The sequence below is a fragment of the Mauremys mutica genome, chromosome 2 (genome assembly GCF_020497125.1).
Source record: "Mauremys mutica isolate MM-2020 ecotype Southern chromosome 2, ASM2049712v1, whole genome shotgun sequence".
Taxonomy (NCBI): Eukaryota; Metazoa; Chordata; order Testudines; family Geoemydidae; genus Mauremys; species Mauremys mutica.
This window is the reverse complement of record NC_059073.1, coordinates 219,979,777-219,998,087: the sequence shown is the minus strand read 5'-3', so window position 1 is coordinate 219,998,087 and position 18,311 is coordinate 219,979,777. Positions and strand designations below refer to the sequence as shown.

Sequence of the window (18,311 nt, the reverse complement as noted above, 5' to 3'; positions counted from 1 at the left end):
CTCATGCACTTCCACCACCGCAGAATAAGAAAAAAAATAGTCCTCTGGTGTCAGAAGAATATTTACTGTGATTCACTGAGGCATATTTCTGTGGAAAAATTATAAAATAGCATTTCATCAAGGAGAGAGGTACTTACAGAACCTAAACTGAAATGAGAGAACCTTTTAAAGTGCTTGTTGTTCCCATTTCAAGGCAAATGAAACAATAATAAACATTATGAAAGAAAGCAAATCTGTAACCAGAACATTTTTAATAAGGAAAAAGTTTTCTTTTCTATAAAAATCAGCGCAACACAAATGGATCTAGCCCACTCTTCTTTTAGGTGCTTTTCTTTAAAATCATCCAAAAAATCAACAGTTCATTCGCAGGCCAAGAAAGGAGAGTCCTTTTCTTACCTGAGCAAGGAATTTTTCCCTATTAGCTCAGCTAATTTATTGCTTTATAGTTGCCCAGTTTTATTTTCACTTCTGCTTTCTCCTACCTGCTCAATATGAGTGAAGTGTAGGTCTTCTGCTTCAGCTGTCTGGGGGAGTGGAGGGGTGAAGGAGGAATTTGTTTTGCTATGCAAATAGGCCCACAGTAAATCAGTAGTCAGAACTCAATATAGTACACCGTGGGGAAATAACTGTCGGTTTTTGGTTAAGGATATACTTGTAAGTCAGCCCTTATTGAAAGCTTTTTCTGCTGTCCTGGACCAAGGCAGGATGGCACAGTCACTTCTGACTCCATTGCCAATGATGGGAAAGTAGGTATAAGTGTCAGCCCCATTCTGTGTGGTCCAGCACATTAACATCCTAGATGGCACACCCGGTGGTGTCTGTATGCAATTCCCAGATTGAGGCCTAAAGGCTCAATCCAGTCCTTGCTGCGTTGATGCACACGTTGGGTGAATAGAGGAAGGCCCAGCTAACCAACCCAAGGAAAGATGATCTGAATCTTAGGAGTCATGTTCTGGTCCCCAAGCTAGTGAGTTCATAAGCTACTGTCAGTAACAAGTGCTAGCTGGCAGACTGTGGGCATACACTCTGAGCAGCAAAATACATCTCACAGTGCAATACCCTAGTCCCTGCAAATGCTACCCCACCCTATTCCTGGATAGCAGGATCCCCGGAGGAACATAAACACTGGATGGAGTCTCTGATCCCTGTCACTACAAGGGGTGGGGTGGAATGTGGTACTACATGCTAAGACAACAGGTCTTTATTCCACATGCTTCTTAACATTTGCTGATTCTTCTCTTATAGCTTTTGCGGGTAGCTTTTGCTATAGTTAAAAATCGTTACATTATAATCAAGAAAGCAGCAACCGTTTAAAGCAATACATTCATCATGTCAATTTATGAAGGCTTGAGGGCAAATGGAATATTGTGAGTGGAAAAGATGTACTAGAGTCCTTCAGAGCAGCATTATTTGATCTTATGATTAACACTAGCAAAGGCCTTGGGAAATGTTAATGGCCTTGTACAGCAAATCCTCCGGAATTCCTGGCTTACTGAACAATTTGTGGCAAGCAGGTTGCATGTGTAAGAACATTTGTATATGAACTGCCCTATTGTAACTTCCGCTCACTCTTATTCCCTTTTCTTTCATTCAAATGCACAAACGCACAGCCTGCATGCTCGCTCTCTCTCCCCCTCTCACCTCTTTCCTGGCCCGCTGGACTTGTTTCTCCAGTTCCTCAGGTATCATCTTACCTCTAAGGGACACAGATTTAAAACTTTTTCAGTTATGTTCAAATAGGTTACTTACTTACAGCACTACTGCATTTTAAAAGGATCAGACCATGGCAGTGGCTCTGTTTCCTTACCTTTCATCCGTTGTGATGAAGTAAACATTCTGCGTGCCAATGCCCAGGAAAGAAGCTGCCTTGTTCATGGAGTAATGACACTGAGTAAATGAAAAAGACATCAAAAAAGTAAACTTATCTTTAAAAAAAAACTTGACATGGCGTATAATGACATCAATATTTGACCATGGTCACATCACTAACTATATTTCCTAATGCAAACAACAAATTGTGAATGCTGTGCAGAAACAAGATAGCTCAAGTCAAATGACATGCACTGAATAGTACAGTAGATAATGAGACAAAGAGTAATGTGGTCCACATTTCAGATACTGATAAAAAGATACCATAACAATATCTTCACACAAGTGTGCACACGAAAAACCTGCTTCTCATTTATACTAAAGACACTGTATACAGCTCAAAGGGGCCTTACAAGTAGAAGTAAACATATACTAGTCCACTTTACACCACTCTAGCAGCGTGAAGGGGCCATAAAGTGGGTGTTTACATTATGAGAGTGGTGTCAAGTGGCCTTGTGTGAATAAGAATCAATTCAACAATCTCTGCATTGGAGTTTGCAGGTTTTTTTCTATTTAATGCGAAGATTCAGAGTTTCACATTTTACCATATTTCTAAATTTCATCTTTGTGACCTAGGGCTTCACTATGTACGTCTACACTACAGGATTATTCCGATTTTACACAAACCGGTTTTTTAAAACAGATTGTATAAAGTCGAGTGCACGCGGCCACACTAAGCACATTAATTCGGCGGTGTGTGTCCATGTACCGAGGCTAGCGTCGATTTCCGGAGCGTTGCACTGTGGGTAGCTATCCCATAGTTCCCGCAGTCTCCCCCGCCCATTGGAACTCTGGGTTGAGATCCCAGTGCCTGATGGGGTAAAAAACATTGTCGCGGGTGCTTCTGGGTACAGCCTCACTCTTCCCTCCGTGAAAGCAGCAGCAGCCAACCGTTTTGCGCCTTTTTTCCTGGGTGAACTGTGCAGACGCCATAGCACAGCAAGCATGGACCCTGCTCAGCTCAAGACAGCAATCATGGACGTTTTAAAAACCTCGCGCATTCTCGTGCACTCAATGCTGAACCGGGACCTGCAAAGCCAGGCGAGGAGACGGCGGCTACGGCAGCATGGCGACGAGAGTGATGAGGACATGGACACAGAATTCTGTCAAACTGCGGGCCCCTGCGCTTTGGAGATCCTGCTGGTAATGGGGCAGGTTCTAGCCATTGAACGTCAATTTTGGGCCCGGGAAACAAGCACAGACTGGTGGGACCGCATAGTTTTGCAGGTGTGGGACGTTCGCAGTGGCTGCGAAAGTTTCGCATGCGGAAGGGCACTTTCATGGAACTTTGTGACTTGCTTGCCCCTGCCCTGAAGCGCCAGAATACAAAGATGAGAGCAGCCCTCACAGTAGAGAAGCGAGTGGCAATAGCCCTCTGGAAGCTTGCAACGCCAGACAGCTACCGGTCAGTCGGGAATCAATTTGGAGTGGGCAAATCTACTGTGGGGGCTGCTGTGATGCAAGTAGCCAAAGCAATCACTAAGCTACTGCTACGAAAGGTAGTGACTCTGGGAAATGTGCAGGTCAGAGTGGATGGCTTTGCTGCAATGGGATTCCCTAACTGTGGTGGGGCGATAGATGGAACCCATATCCCTATCTTGGCACCGGAGCGCCAGGGCACCCAGTACGTAAACCGCAAGCGGTACTTTTCAGTGGTGCTGCAAGCACTGGTGGATCACAAGGGACGTTTCACCAACATCCACGTGAGATGGCTAGGAAGGGTTCATGACGCTCGCGTCTTCAGGAACACTACTCTGTTTAAACGGCTGCAGCAAGGGAATTACTTCCCAGACCAGAAAATAACAGTTGGGGATGTTGAAATGCCTGTAGTTATCCTGGGGGACCTAGCCTATCTCTTGATGCCATGGCTCATGAAGCCATACACAGGCAGCTTGGACAGTAGTCAGGAGCTGTTCAACTACAGGCTGAGCAAGTGCAGAATGGTGGTAGAATGTGCCTTTGGCTGTTTAAAGGCGCGCTGGCCTACATTACTGACTCGCTCAGACCTCAGCCAAACCAATGTCCCCATTGTTATTGCTGCTTGCTGTGTTCTCCACAATCTCTGAGAGAGTAAGGGGGAGACCTTTATGGCGGGGTGGGAGGCTGAGGCAAATCACCTGGCCACTGATTACGCACAGCCAGACACCAGGGAGATTAGAAGAGCACATCAGGAAGCGGTGTGCATTAGAGAAGCTTTGAAAACCAGTTTCATCACTGGCCAGGGTACAGTGTGACTGCTGTGTTTCTTTCTCCTTGATGAAACCCTCCCCCACTTGACTGACTCATTCACTGTAAGACACCCACCCCGCCTTCGATCACAGCTTGCTTTCTAAGGAAATAAAGTCACTCTCGTTTAAAAATCATGTATTCTTTATTACTTAATTATAAAAAGAGGGAGAGAACTGACAAGGTAGCCTGGGTGGGGTTTTGGAGGAGAATAGTAGGGAAGTAAAAGGCCACTATAAAAATTTCATAATTTCATAATGAGAGCCTTTTGGTTGGCCTGTCCACTGGGGTGGAGTGGGCGGGTGCACGGAGCCTACCCCCACGAGTTCTTACTCGTCTGGCGGGTGAGGAGGCTAAGGAACATGGTGAGGGGGGAGGGTGGTTACACAGGGGCTGCAGCAGCACTCTGTGATCCTGCTGCCGTTCCTGAAGCTCCACCATACACCAGAGCATGTCAGTTTGATCACGCAGCAGCCCCAGAGTTGCATCCCGCCACCGCTGATCTTCTTGCCGCCACCTCTCATCTCGAGCGTCCCTCCTGTCCTCACGTTCGTCCCTCCTGTCCTCACGTTCGTCCCTCCTGTCCTCACGTTCGTCCCTCCTGTCCTCACGTTCGTCCCTCCTGTCCTCACGTTCGTCCCTCCTGTCCTCACGGTCACTGGCATCTTTCCTGTACTTTGCTACCACATCCTTCCACTCATTCAGATGCGCTCTTTCATTGCGGGTCACTTCCATGATTTCCGAAAACATTTCTTCTCGCGTCTTTTTTTTCCTGCCGCCTTATCTCAGATAGCCTTCGGGACAGAGTAGGGATGCTTGAAAAATTTGCAGCTGCATGAGAGAGGGAAAAAAGGGAGAGAAGTATTTTAAAAGATACATTTTAGAGAACAGTGGTCATACTCTTTCATGGTGAACAACACTATTCACCTTACATAGCACATGTGTTTTCACTACAAGGTTGCATTTTGCTTCTTAATATTGAGTGCCTGCAGCTTTGGTGTTACAGATCACAGACGCAGGTCCGGGCATCAGAATTCTGCTTGCATGCGGCCATGGTAAGCCATTGTCTTTCGTCTTCTGCAGCCTTCATCTATCCAGCGCCCTCCTTTCCCAAATAGCAAGCAAAGCCCATTGAGTGCTGCTTCTTTCCTGTTAACGTGCAGCAGCAGAAACCACCCCGTGGCTGGTATCATGGAAGATCACTGCTAAACACCCCCCTTTCCACCCCACCCCCAACCGCATGGCTGGTAGCAGGAAAGATCCCTGCTAGCCAAATGCAGAAAAGCGCAGCGCCAATCGCGCCCCCCTGCTTCCCTCTGCTTGGCTATCTGCAGGGAAGGATTTCTTTTAAGCAACAGGCAAACAGCCCAGTAGGAATGGCCATCTCTGTCCCCTTACTTAAATTCCTGAATTTCAACCAGGTTACCATGAACGATATCACTCTCCTGAGGATAACACAGCGAGATAAAGAACAGATGTTGCTTGAATGCCAGCAATCACCGGGACCATACGCAGCTAGGCTTTGTCATGCAATGATACCTGATTACTTGCTACATGCATGGCTTGGTCAAGTGTCTTACCATGGAGGACGGAATAAAGCAGTGCTGCCCAGAAACCTTCTGCAAAGGCTTTTGGAGTACCTCCAGGACAGCTTCATGGAGATGTCCCTGGAGGATTTCTGCTCCATCCCCAGACATGTTAACAGACTTTTCCAGTAACTGTACTGGCCGCGAATGCATCCCAAGTCCTCAGGCCAAATTAATCATTAAAAAACGCTTGCTTTTAAACCATGTCTTATATTTACAAGGTACACTTACCAGAGGTCCCTTCCATGGCTTCATTGTGTGGGATAGTTGCTTGGGAGGGTAATTCCGTCAGGGTGAGAAAAAGCTCCTGGCTGTTGGGGAGAACGGAGTGCTGTGTGCTCTCTACAAGCTCGTCCTCCTCTTCCTCCTCATCTTCCCCGTCCGCAGAATCCTCAGCCATGGCTGCGATTACCACTCCCACCTCGGAATCCACGGACAGGGGTGGGGTAGTGGTGGCGGACCCCCCTAGAATTGCATGCAGCTCAGCGTAGAAGCGGCATGTTTTTGGCCCTGCCCCGGACCTTCCGTTTGCTTCTTTGGTTTTCTGGTAGGCTTGTCTGAGCTCTTTAACTTTCACACAGCACTGTACTGAGTCCCTGGTGTGGCCTTTCTGCATCATGGCCTTGGAAATTTTTTCAAATGTTTTTTCATTTCGCCTTTTGGAATGGAGTTCTGTTAGCACGGAATCCTCTCCCCATACAGCGATCAGATCCAGTACCTCCCGCGCGGTCCATGCTGGAGCTCTTTTTCGATTCTCAGGAGACTGCATTGTTACCTATGCTGATGAGCTCTGCGTGGTCACCTGTGCTGATGAGCTCTCCACGCTGGCCAAACAGGAAATGAAATTCAAAAGTTCGCGGGGCTTTTCCTGTCTACCTGGCCAGTGCATCTGAGTTCAGATGGCTTTCCAGAGCAGTCACAATGGTGCACTGTGGGATAGCTCCTGGAGGCCAATACCGTCGATTTGCGGCCACACTAACCCTAATCCGACATGGTAATACCGATTTGAGCGCTACTCCCCTCGTCGGGGAGGAGTACAGATATCGGTATTAAGAGCCCTCTATATAAAGGGCTTCGTTGTGTGGACGGGTGCAGCGTAAAATCGGTTTAACGCTGCTAAATTCGGTATAAACGCATAGTGTAGACAAGAGTACCTTGTTCTGGTTTATCTTAGTTCACAGTCACAGTTAGCTATTGCACTTTAAATTCACACCCTGCCTTAATCCAAATTAACTTTTACATTTTACAAGCCTTTTACAAGTCTTTAGGATTCCATCCTGCAAGGTACTGAGAATCACATGAAAGATGCTAAATGCATTAGTCTCCCATAGAAGCTAGTAGATCCTGATGTGCCCTTAGGATCTCATACGAGCTCTCTGCACCTTGCAGGATTAAGCTTGCCCTAAACCTGAAAGGGTATTTTAAAATTGCTCTTGTTGGAAAATAGAAGCAAATCCCTCATGTTATTATTTTAGAGGTTAAAATAACAAATATTCCAACAACCCTGAAGATGTCTAGAATTGTTTCTTATCATACAGGAGGTGAAGCCAGGTGATTGATTAATTCCATTTTCTTCCAGAGGGTTCACACAAAAGCAGTTACAGAGGAACATAATTATGAAAAATGTACAGCACTTTAATGTGTGGGTATGAATATATTAAGGGTATTCAAGCCTGTCATGCTTATTTTGATGAGATGGATCATCTCAGAGGGTTTTCTTTCTTTCTTTCTTTTAAAAAACCAGGAAGATTTTTTTTCCTTTCAACTAAATAAATGCACAAAAAATACTAAACAGCTAATATCAGTCAGTCAATCTTAAAACTGTTTAATTTTCTAACATGACACATTCACAAAACCTTCAGGGCTCATTCATTTAGACTATTGCAATAATAGTATACATAGGTGGATAATTAATCTTGAGTTACATCAAATTACATCAGTAACTGGTAATATATTATAGAGATGCAATGTTTTTTGTTCATGAGAGATTCGGACTCCAGCAACAGAGAGTTTCAAATGACTTCTGAATGAATAAATAATTAAAAACAGCAATGGGGGAAAAAAAAAAAGCTCGTTTATACCACTGACTTTTACCACTATGTTCAAATGAAAAGCATGACACAGTCACTGGGAATAATCAAATTTCTCCAGAAAGCAGTGGATCTGCAAAATTTAAGATGGTAGATAAAAGCAGGTCACCGAATCATAGATCTTATTATGAAATGTGGACAGGGGCAAGAACATAAGTGCCGCTTCAGCATTTGAGATACTGAGAGAGAAAAAAAATGGGAACTGACTGAATCCCCAAGGAAAACAACATGTAGATGGTGTCATTTCTGGACTTTAAGAGTCCAATCTGAATAGGAGTTGTGCCTTGGATTTCAATGGGAGCAGAAAAAGGCCTTAAGTGTATGGCCAGAAGCTATCATTGTAAAGAGAATAAGAGTTGTGCTAAAGCATAGCTTTGGAGTGCTTCCATCACTGGACTAAAAGAAAAAATAGTCTCCAAAATATACTGGCTCCTAAATATACTGTTTATTATTTGCTAAACACACTAATGTAATAAGTTACATAACACCATTTTAACAAAAGATGCACACGTATTTACAGAAACTACAGTCAATCCACATTGTCAATCCATTTATAACATGGCTTAGAGCCTCTATTTTAAGTAAACTCTTTTCAATCTTCTTTTGAGGAAGATATAATATCTGTAATCATTCAGGTTGAAAAAAGAAACCTTTTCAAAGCACAAGACCAAACTGAATACCAGTACATTTAAAATGGGGTGGGGTGAAGAGTATATGAGATTATTTTGACTAGGGAATGAATGCGTTAGTATTTTTTGTTGTAATTCCAAACACAATGTAACCTTGTCCTGCACTCATAAAGACAGAATAAAAATTAATATGTTCTTGTTTTTGAAAACTTTTCAGGAAACTGGAGCACATAAAGCAATTATGTTATGGCTTTATTACTCATTATGTCTATTGTAATCTCAGTAGCAGATCAAAGGGGTTGCTTAATATTGTACTCTCATACTTAGTTTACATGTATGATCAAGTCACATTGCGGAGGGGTTCCATTTCATCACACCAAAAAACTACCAGCATTAAAGTATTCATTGCAATTTCTCATGCAGTTCTTTTCTTCTCTTAGTCTCAATTTCATTGCATTCTCATCTTTCTGGCCCACCACAATGTATTTATTCCTGAACAAAATCAGATAAGACTCAAATATAATGAAAAGGAAAAATGATAAAAATGTGGTTAATGACTGTAGCTTGAGTTGTACTCAGTTATGTATCACAGGTTCAGAAACACCAGCTAAAACTCAGGAAGGCAGGATACTAACAATTTTTCTGCTGCTGCTATCTCAAGTGTCACTGGGGAACTGTCCAGCAAAGGTATGCGCAGTTTCCTCCATAAACCACCATTATTTCAAGTAGCTAAGGATTTTCTATCTTCTTGAGTTAGAGGGCATGTTATCTAAACTTACTTTACCTTACAGCAAAAGAGCAGAAACTGCCTACAATGGCATGTAGCCAACCTGTGACTGCTAGCAGCAAATATCATCAATGGATGGGACACTAGATGGGGAGGGCTCTGAGTTACTACAGAGAATTCTTTCCCAGCTGTCTGGCTGGTGGATCTTGCCCACATGCTCAGGGTCTAACTGATTGCTATATTTGGGATTGGGAAGGAATTTCCGCCAGAGTCAGACTGATAGAGACCCGGGGGGCGGGGGGTTGCCTTCCTCTGCAGCATGGGGCACAGGTCACTTGCAGGTTTAAACTAGTGTAAATGGTGAATTCTCTGTAATTTGAAGTGTTTAAACCATGATTTGAGGAATTCAGTAACTCAGCTAGAGGTTAGGGGTCTATTACAGGAGTTGGTGGGTGAGGTTCTGTGCGCTGCAATGTGCAGGATGTCAGATTAGATGGTCACGATGGTCCCTTCTGGCCTTAAAGTCTGAGAGCAGGTATATATTAGAAGTGCTACATTGGCACAGTCTGGTAAAGACGCTCTATGCTGATGGGAGAGCGCTCTCCCGTAAACGTAATTACTCCACCTCTACAAGAGGCAGAAGCAATGTTGGTGGGAGACAGCACTTAGGTTACAGTGACCTGTGTCGCTTGGGGGTGGGGGTGGTCCTCACACCCCATAGCGACGTAAGTTAAATCAACTTAACTGGTAGAACAGACCTGTTCTCAGTCTAACACCTCCTGAAAAACAGTACCACATTGGCACTGAGTGCCTGCCTGAGAACACCCAGTGCTGTGCAACACTAACAGACCACCTCTTACAGTGCTAAAGCTCAAATATAAGACATGGTTTTGAGACTAAGTCATAAAATGAGGAACATATAGCAGTCAGTATGCTCTGATCACTGATGATCAGAAAAGGACCTAGGGGTTACAGTGGATGAGAAGCTGAATATGAGTCAACAGTGTGCCCTGGTTGCCAAGAAGGCTAACGGTAATTTAGGCTGTACAAGTAGGGGCATTGCCAGCAGATCGAGGGATGTGATCATTCCTCTCTATTCGACATTGGTGAGGCCTCATCTGGAGTACTGTGTCCAGTTTTGGGCCCGACACTACAAGAAGGATGTGGAAAAATTGGAAAGAGTCCAGCGGAGGGCAACAAAAATGATTAGGGGGCTGGAGCACATGACTTATGAGGAGAGACTGAGGGAACTGGGATTGTTTAGTCTGCAGAAGAGAAGAATGAGGGGGGATTTGATAGCTGCTTTCAACTACCTGAAAGGGGGTTCCAAAGAGGATGGATCTAGACTGTTCTCAGTGGTACCTGATGACAGAACACGGAGTAATGGTCTTAAGTTGCAGTGGGGGAGGTTTAGGTTGAATATTAGGAAAAACTTTTTCACTCAGAGAGTGGTGAAGAACTGGAATGGGTTACCTAGGGAGGTGGTGGAATCTCCTTCCTTAGAGGTTTTTAAGGTCAGGCTTGACAAAGCCTTGGCTGGGATGATTTAGTTGGGAATTGGTCCTGCTTTGAGCAGGGGGTTGGACTAGATGATCTCCTGAGGTCCCTTCCAACCCAGATATTCTATGATTCTATGATACTGAGCAGTATCAGCTCATTGTCTCCCTGGGCTCCCTCATCTGTTTGTCTTATCCACTTCTTGTCTCTACTTAGATGGTAAGCTCTGCAAGGCAGAGGCCATCTCTTTCTTGTATGTTTGTACAGAGCCCATCACAACGGGTCCCTGGCCTTTAGGTACTATTCAATACAAATAAACAAAACACAATAAATAATTAATAATAGAAAGTTAGCATTACGGTGTATCAACTTCTTGAGTTTAAGCAGTTTTTCATATAACCTCAATAATCAATCATATCTGAGGCAAACTATTTTGAAAAACAGAAGTGAGATAACACCAAATCTGGGTGAAACAGAGGTAAACATGGGTCAAAAATTAGGATCTCTACAAACGTACGTCTCCTCCCTCTTAAACTGATAAATGTTCTAGCACTTCTGTACAATGCCAATTAACATAACTAACGATATTACAACAAATGCTACAGGCACAGGTAGAAGTACTGCGTATGTAGGTATCAAAGAGAGAGAGGAAGGATGGCCTTGTGGTTAAGGCAATCAACAGGGACTCAGGACAGCTGGGTTCAGTCCCTGGCACTGCCACAGGATTTTTCTCTTATCTTGGGCAAGCCACGTGAGTTTCCTGTGTCCAGGTTCCCATTTGAAAAACTGGGATAAGCCTTTGCCTTGTCCATTTAGATTGTAAGCTTTTGGGGGCTGTAAGCACTTAAGGGCAGGCACTGTCCTATTTCTGTATTTGTATGTATTTCCAAGCAAAATGGGGCCCAGATCTCCACTGGGGCTTCTAGCTGCTATTGTAACAGTAATAATAATTATACCACGTGTGCCAATCTAATCTCAAACACAACTATACTCAACCTAGTTTGTTTAAAGGGTTGTGAATGTCACAAAGCCCAAGGGGCAGAGATGTAGGTGGGAGAAAAGAGGCTCTAATTAAAGGCTGAAGCTCTGACGGAGAATTAGTGCTGGTGGGCATCCCTCCTACTACAGTCTCCCACCTGAGTTTTGCATATGTTGTGTTTGAAAGCTTTAAAACAGGAAGAGATTTTTAGATTCTTTAAAGTAGGTTATTAAAGCAGCCTTGTTTAGAGAGCTTCAGTGAAAGGTTTTGCCAGGATTCTCTTTGTTGGGTTTGATTTTCCACTGCAGCCAAGCTGTGCTCAGACCCAGTGGAGAAGCCGGGGGGGAGGGATTGGGGGTGCTGCAGGGAGTCAGTTGTAGCTTTCTGACTATCGATTGTCTGGCCCCAGCATAAGCTAAAGCTGCAGGATAGCAACTTTAACTTGCACTACCGAGGTATGTTCCTGCTAGATGTTATGTCAGTGGGAAATCAGACAGAGGAGCTCAGTTTCACCACAACCTTTCCTTTTCCCAACACCAGAGATTGCCAGGAGATGGAGAGTTTCTCTGTGCAGGGAGAATTCAACACCAGACATCTCCACACACCATGTTTCCCACTGTATAATGACGACCCTTTTATTATGCTTGGAACAGCATTATACACAATCAAACAATGGAAATGTACAGCATATGCAAAAGAAAAAAAGTTCATTAATAAAAAGTCTATAATGAAGATGGGTGCAATTTCTTTACCTCTTCTGATGTAAACAGGACCAGTCTTGGCAGCCCTGAAAGCCCCCTTTCCTTTATGTCAGGACAATATTTATACCTAGCTAAGTTCATAGCATACATATTAGAAACAGAGCCACCTGTAAAAAACAAAAAAACACACAAAACAACATATTCATTTATTATATTTTAGAAATTCTAACTAACAAGTAACTCTTGGCACTTATCTTGTGCTGTGGGCACCTAGTCCATAAATTAAAACCACAAAACTAGCCTGTAAATATATCCATCATAGCCCAGTCCTTACTCAACAGCCTGGGAGATGAGAGAAGAAAAGGAAGCTTTGCTGCTTGCTTGGAAGGTTAACATATCTGGGCTGTAGTGGACCAAATGGCAGGGGAATGAGTTCGGAAACCAAGAAGTCCTCATAGAGAATGCCCGGCCACCAGTTCCTTCTTGTATACATTGTGGGAGCTCCAGCGTCTCTGCTGATCTCAACTGTGGCAGTACACCATGGAGAGAGAGATGGTCCCTCAGGCAACCAGGTCTCAATCCATTTGGAAAGGAAAAAGGGGAAAGAGACAATTAGGAGGAACTGGAAGGAACAGAAAATCTCTGGGAGAAGATCTGGAAGGGAAATGGAAGAGCTCAAGGAAACAGATGGGATTTTTTAGAGGCAAGATTGGCTTATATAAAAATTCAGTTTTATGGAAGCTAGAAAATAAAGATACAATTAATGTACTAAAGAACCTTTTAGTGTCCTCAGATATATTTTGAGTAAATTTGCTTTAAAAAAAATCTGCAGAATATGCCAGAGGTTTTTCTAAAAGTATGCACAGAATCTAGGGACAAAAAAAATCCACAAATTTGGTATAATTTCCCACAAATTTCCTATGTCTTTAATTATGGTTAATTTACTTTTATACCACTTATTGGTGGGATACATTAACTACTTCTCATCCCCTCCACTAACTATATTTTAACATTTGCTTCTTTTTCACAGGAAGCAGGTTGGAGAATCTTACAGCTTGGTATCTTGATGCTAATAATTCGGTACAGAAAGACTTTGGGAATAAATTGTTACATTCCATTCTGAAATATATTGATAATATTGCTACTTTTAAACAAAAGAAAAAGGGTATTAAAATGTAGCCTTTAAAAAATTTAACCAGAAATATTTCATGGTCTACCTGCTCATATCATTTCAAAACAGTATCACACCAAAAGAAGTTTGCTCAAGTCACTCCTAGTAAGATAAACATTGACACCCAAAATGTAGGCAGTGTACACAAAGGAGTACCCTGTCACACCACTGACTGGCTTTCATGCAGATAGTTACAAAGATGCTGGCAGAAGAGAAGAGTAACCAGGAATGGCCTTCAGGAAATGTGCTGGATGAGCACAAGTTGTACATGATACACACTGATATAAAGATGTAAAATGCAGGGGGGCATTGTGCCTGACCTTCGTGTGGGTGCATGGGTCAGGCATCTTGCACAAGGAACAGGCACAATCACAGCCCTATGATAGGGACTGACAACCAGCTCAAAGGCTGTCCCCCACTTCATAGCAGTCAGTAGAGCCGTACAGAAGGGAGCACTGCAGGGTGGTGCAGTATATGCACCCCTCCTACACGCTCCAGAGGCACAATCACCCTCTGAGGCAGTACAGCTTCACCCCACATCTCAGCACCAGGCTCTATGTAAACTATACAATGTGGCCCATAACAGCTAATACATTGCTTGGAAACTTCCTGCTCAATGTATTTTGTAAAGCACTTGTGGGCCTCTGAAACTATGACCACTTTAAATGGCGCAGTCTCACTCCAAATTCAGTCTGAGTAGATTAGCTCATACTGACAGAGAACTGGAGCCTGAGACTGCTGCCCACTCAGGTCACTGAAGGTGATCTTACGATTGATATTAAAAAGAACTGGGTGAGCTCCAATTCCAGGGGCTCTAGCATTCATTCTGTGAAATTTTTTGTTAACTGAGCCATACAGCTGCTTTCATTTCATGTGACTGTACAGATTCACAGAATTTTTATTATTATGGTCTAGAACAGAGGTGGGCAAACTATGGCCCACGGGCCACATCCGGCCCGTGGGACAGTCCTGCCCAGCCCCCGAGCTCCTGGCCCAGGAGGCTCGCCCCCAGCCCCTCCCCTGCTGTTCCCTCTCCTCCGCAGCCTCAGCTCGCTTGCTCTGCCGCAGTGCTCTGGGCGGCAGGGCTGTGAGCTCCTGGGGCAGCACAGCTTCTGAGCCCGGCCTCACCTGCTCTCTGTCCTGTGTGGTGGCGGCAAGGGCGTGGCCGGGCTCCAGCCGGGCGGCACGGAGGTGGGGGCTGGGCCATGACCCCCTTCCCCTAACCGGCCCTCCATACAATTTATGAAACCCGATGCGGCCCTCGGGCCAAAAAGTTTGCCCACTCCTGGTCTAGAAGCTTGGGTAAAATAACTTTATTAAAAGCTCAAAGTCCTTGCATCATCTGATTTTGTATGCTTTTTTGAGTACACTATATGTGTTAAATAATCACAAAATTCTTAATCTGTAGCTCTCTGCAGTTTCTATAGGCTAGTTTGAAATTCGGAAAATGGAAGGCTGTTTTCTTACCTGGATTAAATATGCCATCACCTTCTTTCCAGCCTATGAATTCAATCATTCTCTTCAGGACTGCTTCTTCCACTAACAAAAACACGGGGGACACCTCATATGTATATCTGAATAAATATAAAAGTATCATGATTGGCAATAGACTGCAGAATTCATGGTCACAGGACATCATAGAGACTAAGAATTTAGCAAGATTCAAAGAGGGACTGGAGATTTATATGGATAACAAGAATATCCAAAGTTTATAATGTTAATGATAAAAAAAAGTTTTGTGAGGAAGATAAAATCTCATGCTTCTGGGTTTAATCTAATCTCTAACTATGGGGTTAGGAGGAAACTTCCCTCCGTAGCAGTTTATCCCACCTCAATCTACTGTATGATTTCTTGCACTTTCCTCTGAAGCATCTGGTGCTGGATTTCAATATACCAAAGGTCTAATCCAGTATGGCAATTTACTCTGTTCCTAACAGCATCATGACACTGACCTTTACATTTTCAAAGCAATGCATAGGGATTTCAGTCATTTGACTCAGATTAAGTGAATAACAACTAATAAAACCATACGCTACTGGGGATAATTACCCATTTTATGTAAGTTATCCTTTTGTTTACTACACCTTTACATCTGCCTGCCCAACCAGGAAGCCATTTGTGTTCAGTTCAGTGCAGACTGTTTCTCTCTCATGGAGACTTTACTTTTGTGCTTTTTTTAGTGTGTTGTTCTCTTCATCAAAAACAGAAGTCACTCAGGTTGAAAATGTGTATGGAAAACATAACATCCATGAATGTAACTAGACAAATTTTTGTGGGTGCTGAACTGTAGAAGCTCCTGTTGCTTCTGTAGTTTGGCATTCAAAACACTGAAAGCTCTCCCTACCTGAAGCAATCGTACTTGGACTGTAGACTTTGGTTCTATCTTCCCCGTAGTGCTTGGACATATACATATATAACATTTGTGCAAATTCATTGTAGTGCCCATACTTAATACTATGTGGAGCAAATACTGAAGGTGGCTGAAGGACTCCATTGGGCATGCTTACAACAGTTCAGCTAACATCAGTCCTAACTTTGGATCAACTTTAAAATATCAGTCTCAAAATGGGAAAAGTTTATTTAAGGGCATATAACTTCGGGATGCCAAGAAAGAAAAATGTATCAATTTAACACTTCATACCAAACAAACACTATGAAAACAAAAAATAACATTTGTACTAGCTGCACCTTGAACACCCCGGAGCATATTTGATCTCCATTATAATGGCATAAATCCCAAACACCACCACTGAATATTTACTTGGATTTACACTGATGGAAGTGCAATCAAAGTCCTGCTCATTGAGAGGACAGCCTTTATCTGAATAAGTTTGTTTTTAAAAGCATATCTAAATAGCACATCTAGATCCCCTAAATAGGAATAAATTTACAGGTAAAAGGGATGACAAACAAAAGCCCTTCAGTGGGGGATCTTTACTCCTAAATTAAGACCCACAGACTGAAAACGGCTCCAACAGCTTGGCCAAGTTTCTGTTGAAGTATATGGTTATGTGATACAGAACCAAACTCTGTTATTAACCCTAGGTTCCTGCTAAAAGTCCTCTGTGTTACTGTAAACAGAAACCTGAAGTGGATATTCATAATTTTAAAAAAATCTGGAATGTTACTATAGTGTTCCAGGGTCATCTCAATGAGTACAAAAGAGATACACTTACACACTTGGGTTTAATGCTTCTGTAATGAAACGAGCCACTAAAGAGTAATAATCAATACCAGCATACAACTGATTGAAAAATCTTGGATGATCTGCAGATTTAAAAATGAAACATAAGTACTCCAGTATACTCCACAAGTGAAAATAAACACAACAGCATCTCTACTGCATGACCACAGGATGCAGGTATATAGATTAAAACATACTACATGGCCAAACAGCAGCATTTTACTTGATTGTCCCTTTAGTGTCCCTGTGATGTTCTCTTCTTTCCCCAGATTGGCAAAACTTTTCACAAAGGGTGAAATTTGTAACTGTGCTCAAACAAGGTGTAAGTGGGACTTAAATAGCACCTATGCCTCCTGCTGGCCTTCTTCATAGGGGTGAATTTATTAAGGCTGCTTGAAAACTTCCTGCTGAAACCTCTGAAGGAAAATTTGGTTTAGTTTAAACAAAAACTTTCATAGAGAGTACCAGTTTCAGTTTTGACACCCCCCACCCAAAAAATTTCCACTGAAAATTTTAACAAAAAAATTCTCATTTTCATTTATTTTTTCTGCTGAAAAAAAATCACCATTTTCTGACCAGTTCTAGAATTTACACGTACAGACTCATCTTGCGAGGCAGGAGTTGAGGGCAGTCTGACACTGCACTCTACATTTGACTTCCTAAATTTCACTTTCCATTTTAACCCTGCACTCAACTTTACTTATTTAAGATATGATTGTCCAATCCTCATTGGTCATTTCTCATATTGCAGTGAGACTACTTGTGTGAGTTGGACTATTCAGGTGAGTACTGCAAGCAGGATTTGAACACAAATGGAATGATATTATAGATAATTTTCATTTACCCCATCAGTGTTCTTCTTTCATACCCCTCCCTGCCAACCTCAGGGGAAGTTTTTTGTTTTTTAATTTCCCTGTTAAATTACTTTAAAGAGCCAACCTCTCTGGAAATGCTTTTCTAAATGTTTCCTTTTTTAAAATTGTGTTTCTTTCTTTTACCAGAATTTCTAAGATATAGAGAAAGAGAGAAACTGTCTTTTACCTTAATTTAAGTGGCACCAATAGGGGGTGCTGCACTGTTAAATAAATAACAATAATGAGAAATTATGTTAAAGTAATCTAAAAGTTTTCATCATAAAATCAATTCAGTTCATGGTCCGCTACCATCTGGACTATAGTTCACCACATTGTAACTAGGTATTATAAAACAGGGTGAATTCATGACAGACTAGAAGCCTTAAATCTTAAGCTTTTGGTAGCTTTTATAGTTAGGGTAACATTAGTTGTGCATCTTGCTTTTGTATTTAATTCATTTTCTAAGGTGGCACAGTGCAACAAATGAAAACGTAAAGAAAAATTACAAAATGAAGATAACATATTCCACTGACATTGTATTGACATCTGCATATTAATATTGCATGCGACTCTTCAGATAAGCACTGCTAATTTCTGTGTTCTTCAAAAACATATGCTCACTCTCAAAATAATTTTTTTATTCTGTAACAACAGCATCTTTAGCAGGAAACATACCCAGTAATTTATATCAAATGTCCTTCACACCTTCTGAAATACACTGTGAGTATAGGATATGTAGCTACGCTTCTGCAATTCGAACTAGGCTTTTGATACACTACCCTATTTCCTAAACAGATA

General features: G+C 42.6%; 1 protein-coding gene across 3 annotated transcripts in view; it reads right to left on the bottom strand.

Moving 5' to 3' along the window:
• GADL1 (glutamate decarboxylase like 1) overlaps positions 1–18,311 on the bottom strand; it is a 139,406-nt gene that overhangs the window by 74,487 nt on the left and 46,608 nt on the right. For all 3 annotated transcript variants that reach the window (XM_045007085.1, XM_045007084.1, XM_045007087.1), the window contains exons 4-8: positions 16,652–16,742; positions 14,943–15,049; positions 12,356–12,471; positions 1,808–1,887; positions 1,642–1,696 (exon numbers count right to left, since the gene is read on the bottom strand). In XM_045007085.1, coding sequence (XP_044863020.1) covers positions 1,642–1,696; positions 1,808–1,887; positions 12,356–12,471; positions 14,943–15,049; positions 16,652–16,742 — 449 coding nt within the window. The remainder of the gene's footprint in view (positions 1–1,641; positions 1,697–1,807; positions 1,888–12,355; positions 12,472–14,942; positions 15,050–16,651; positions 16,743–18,311) is intronic.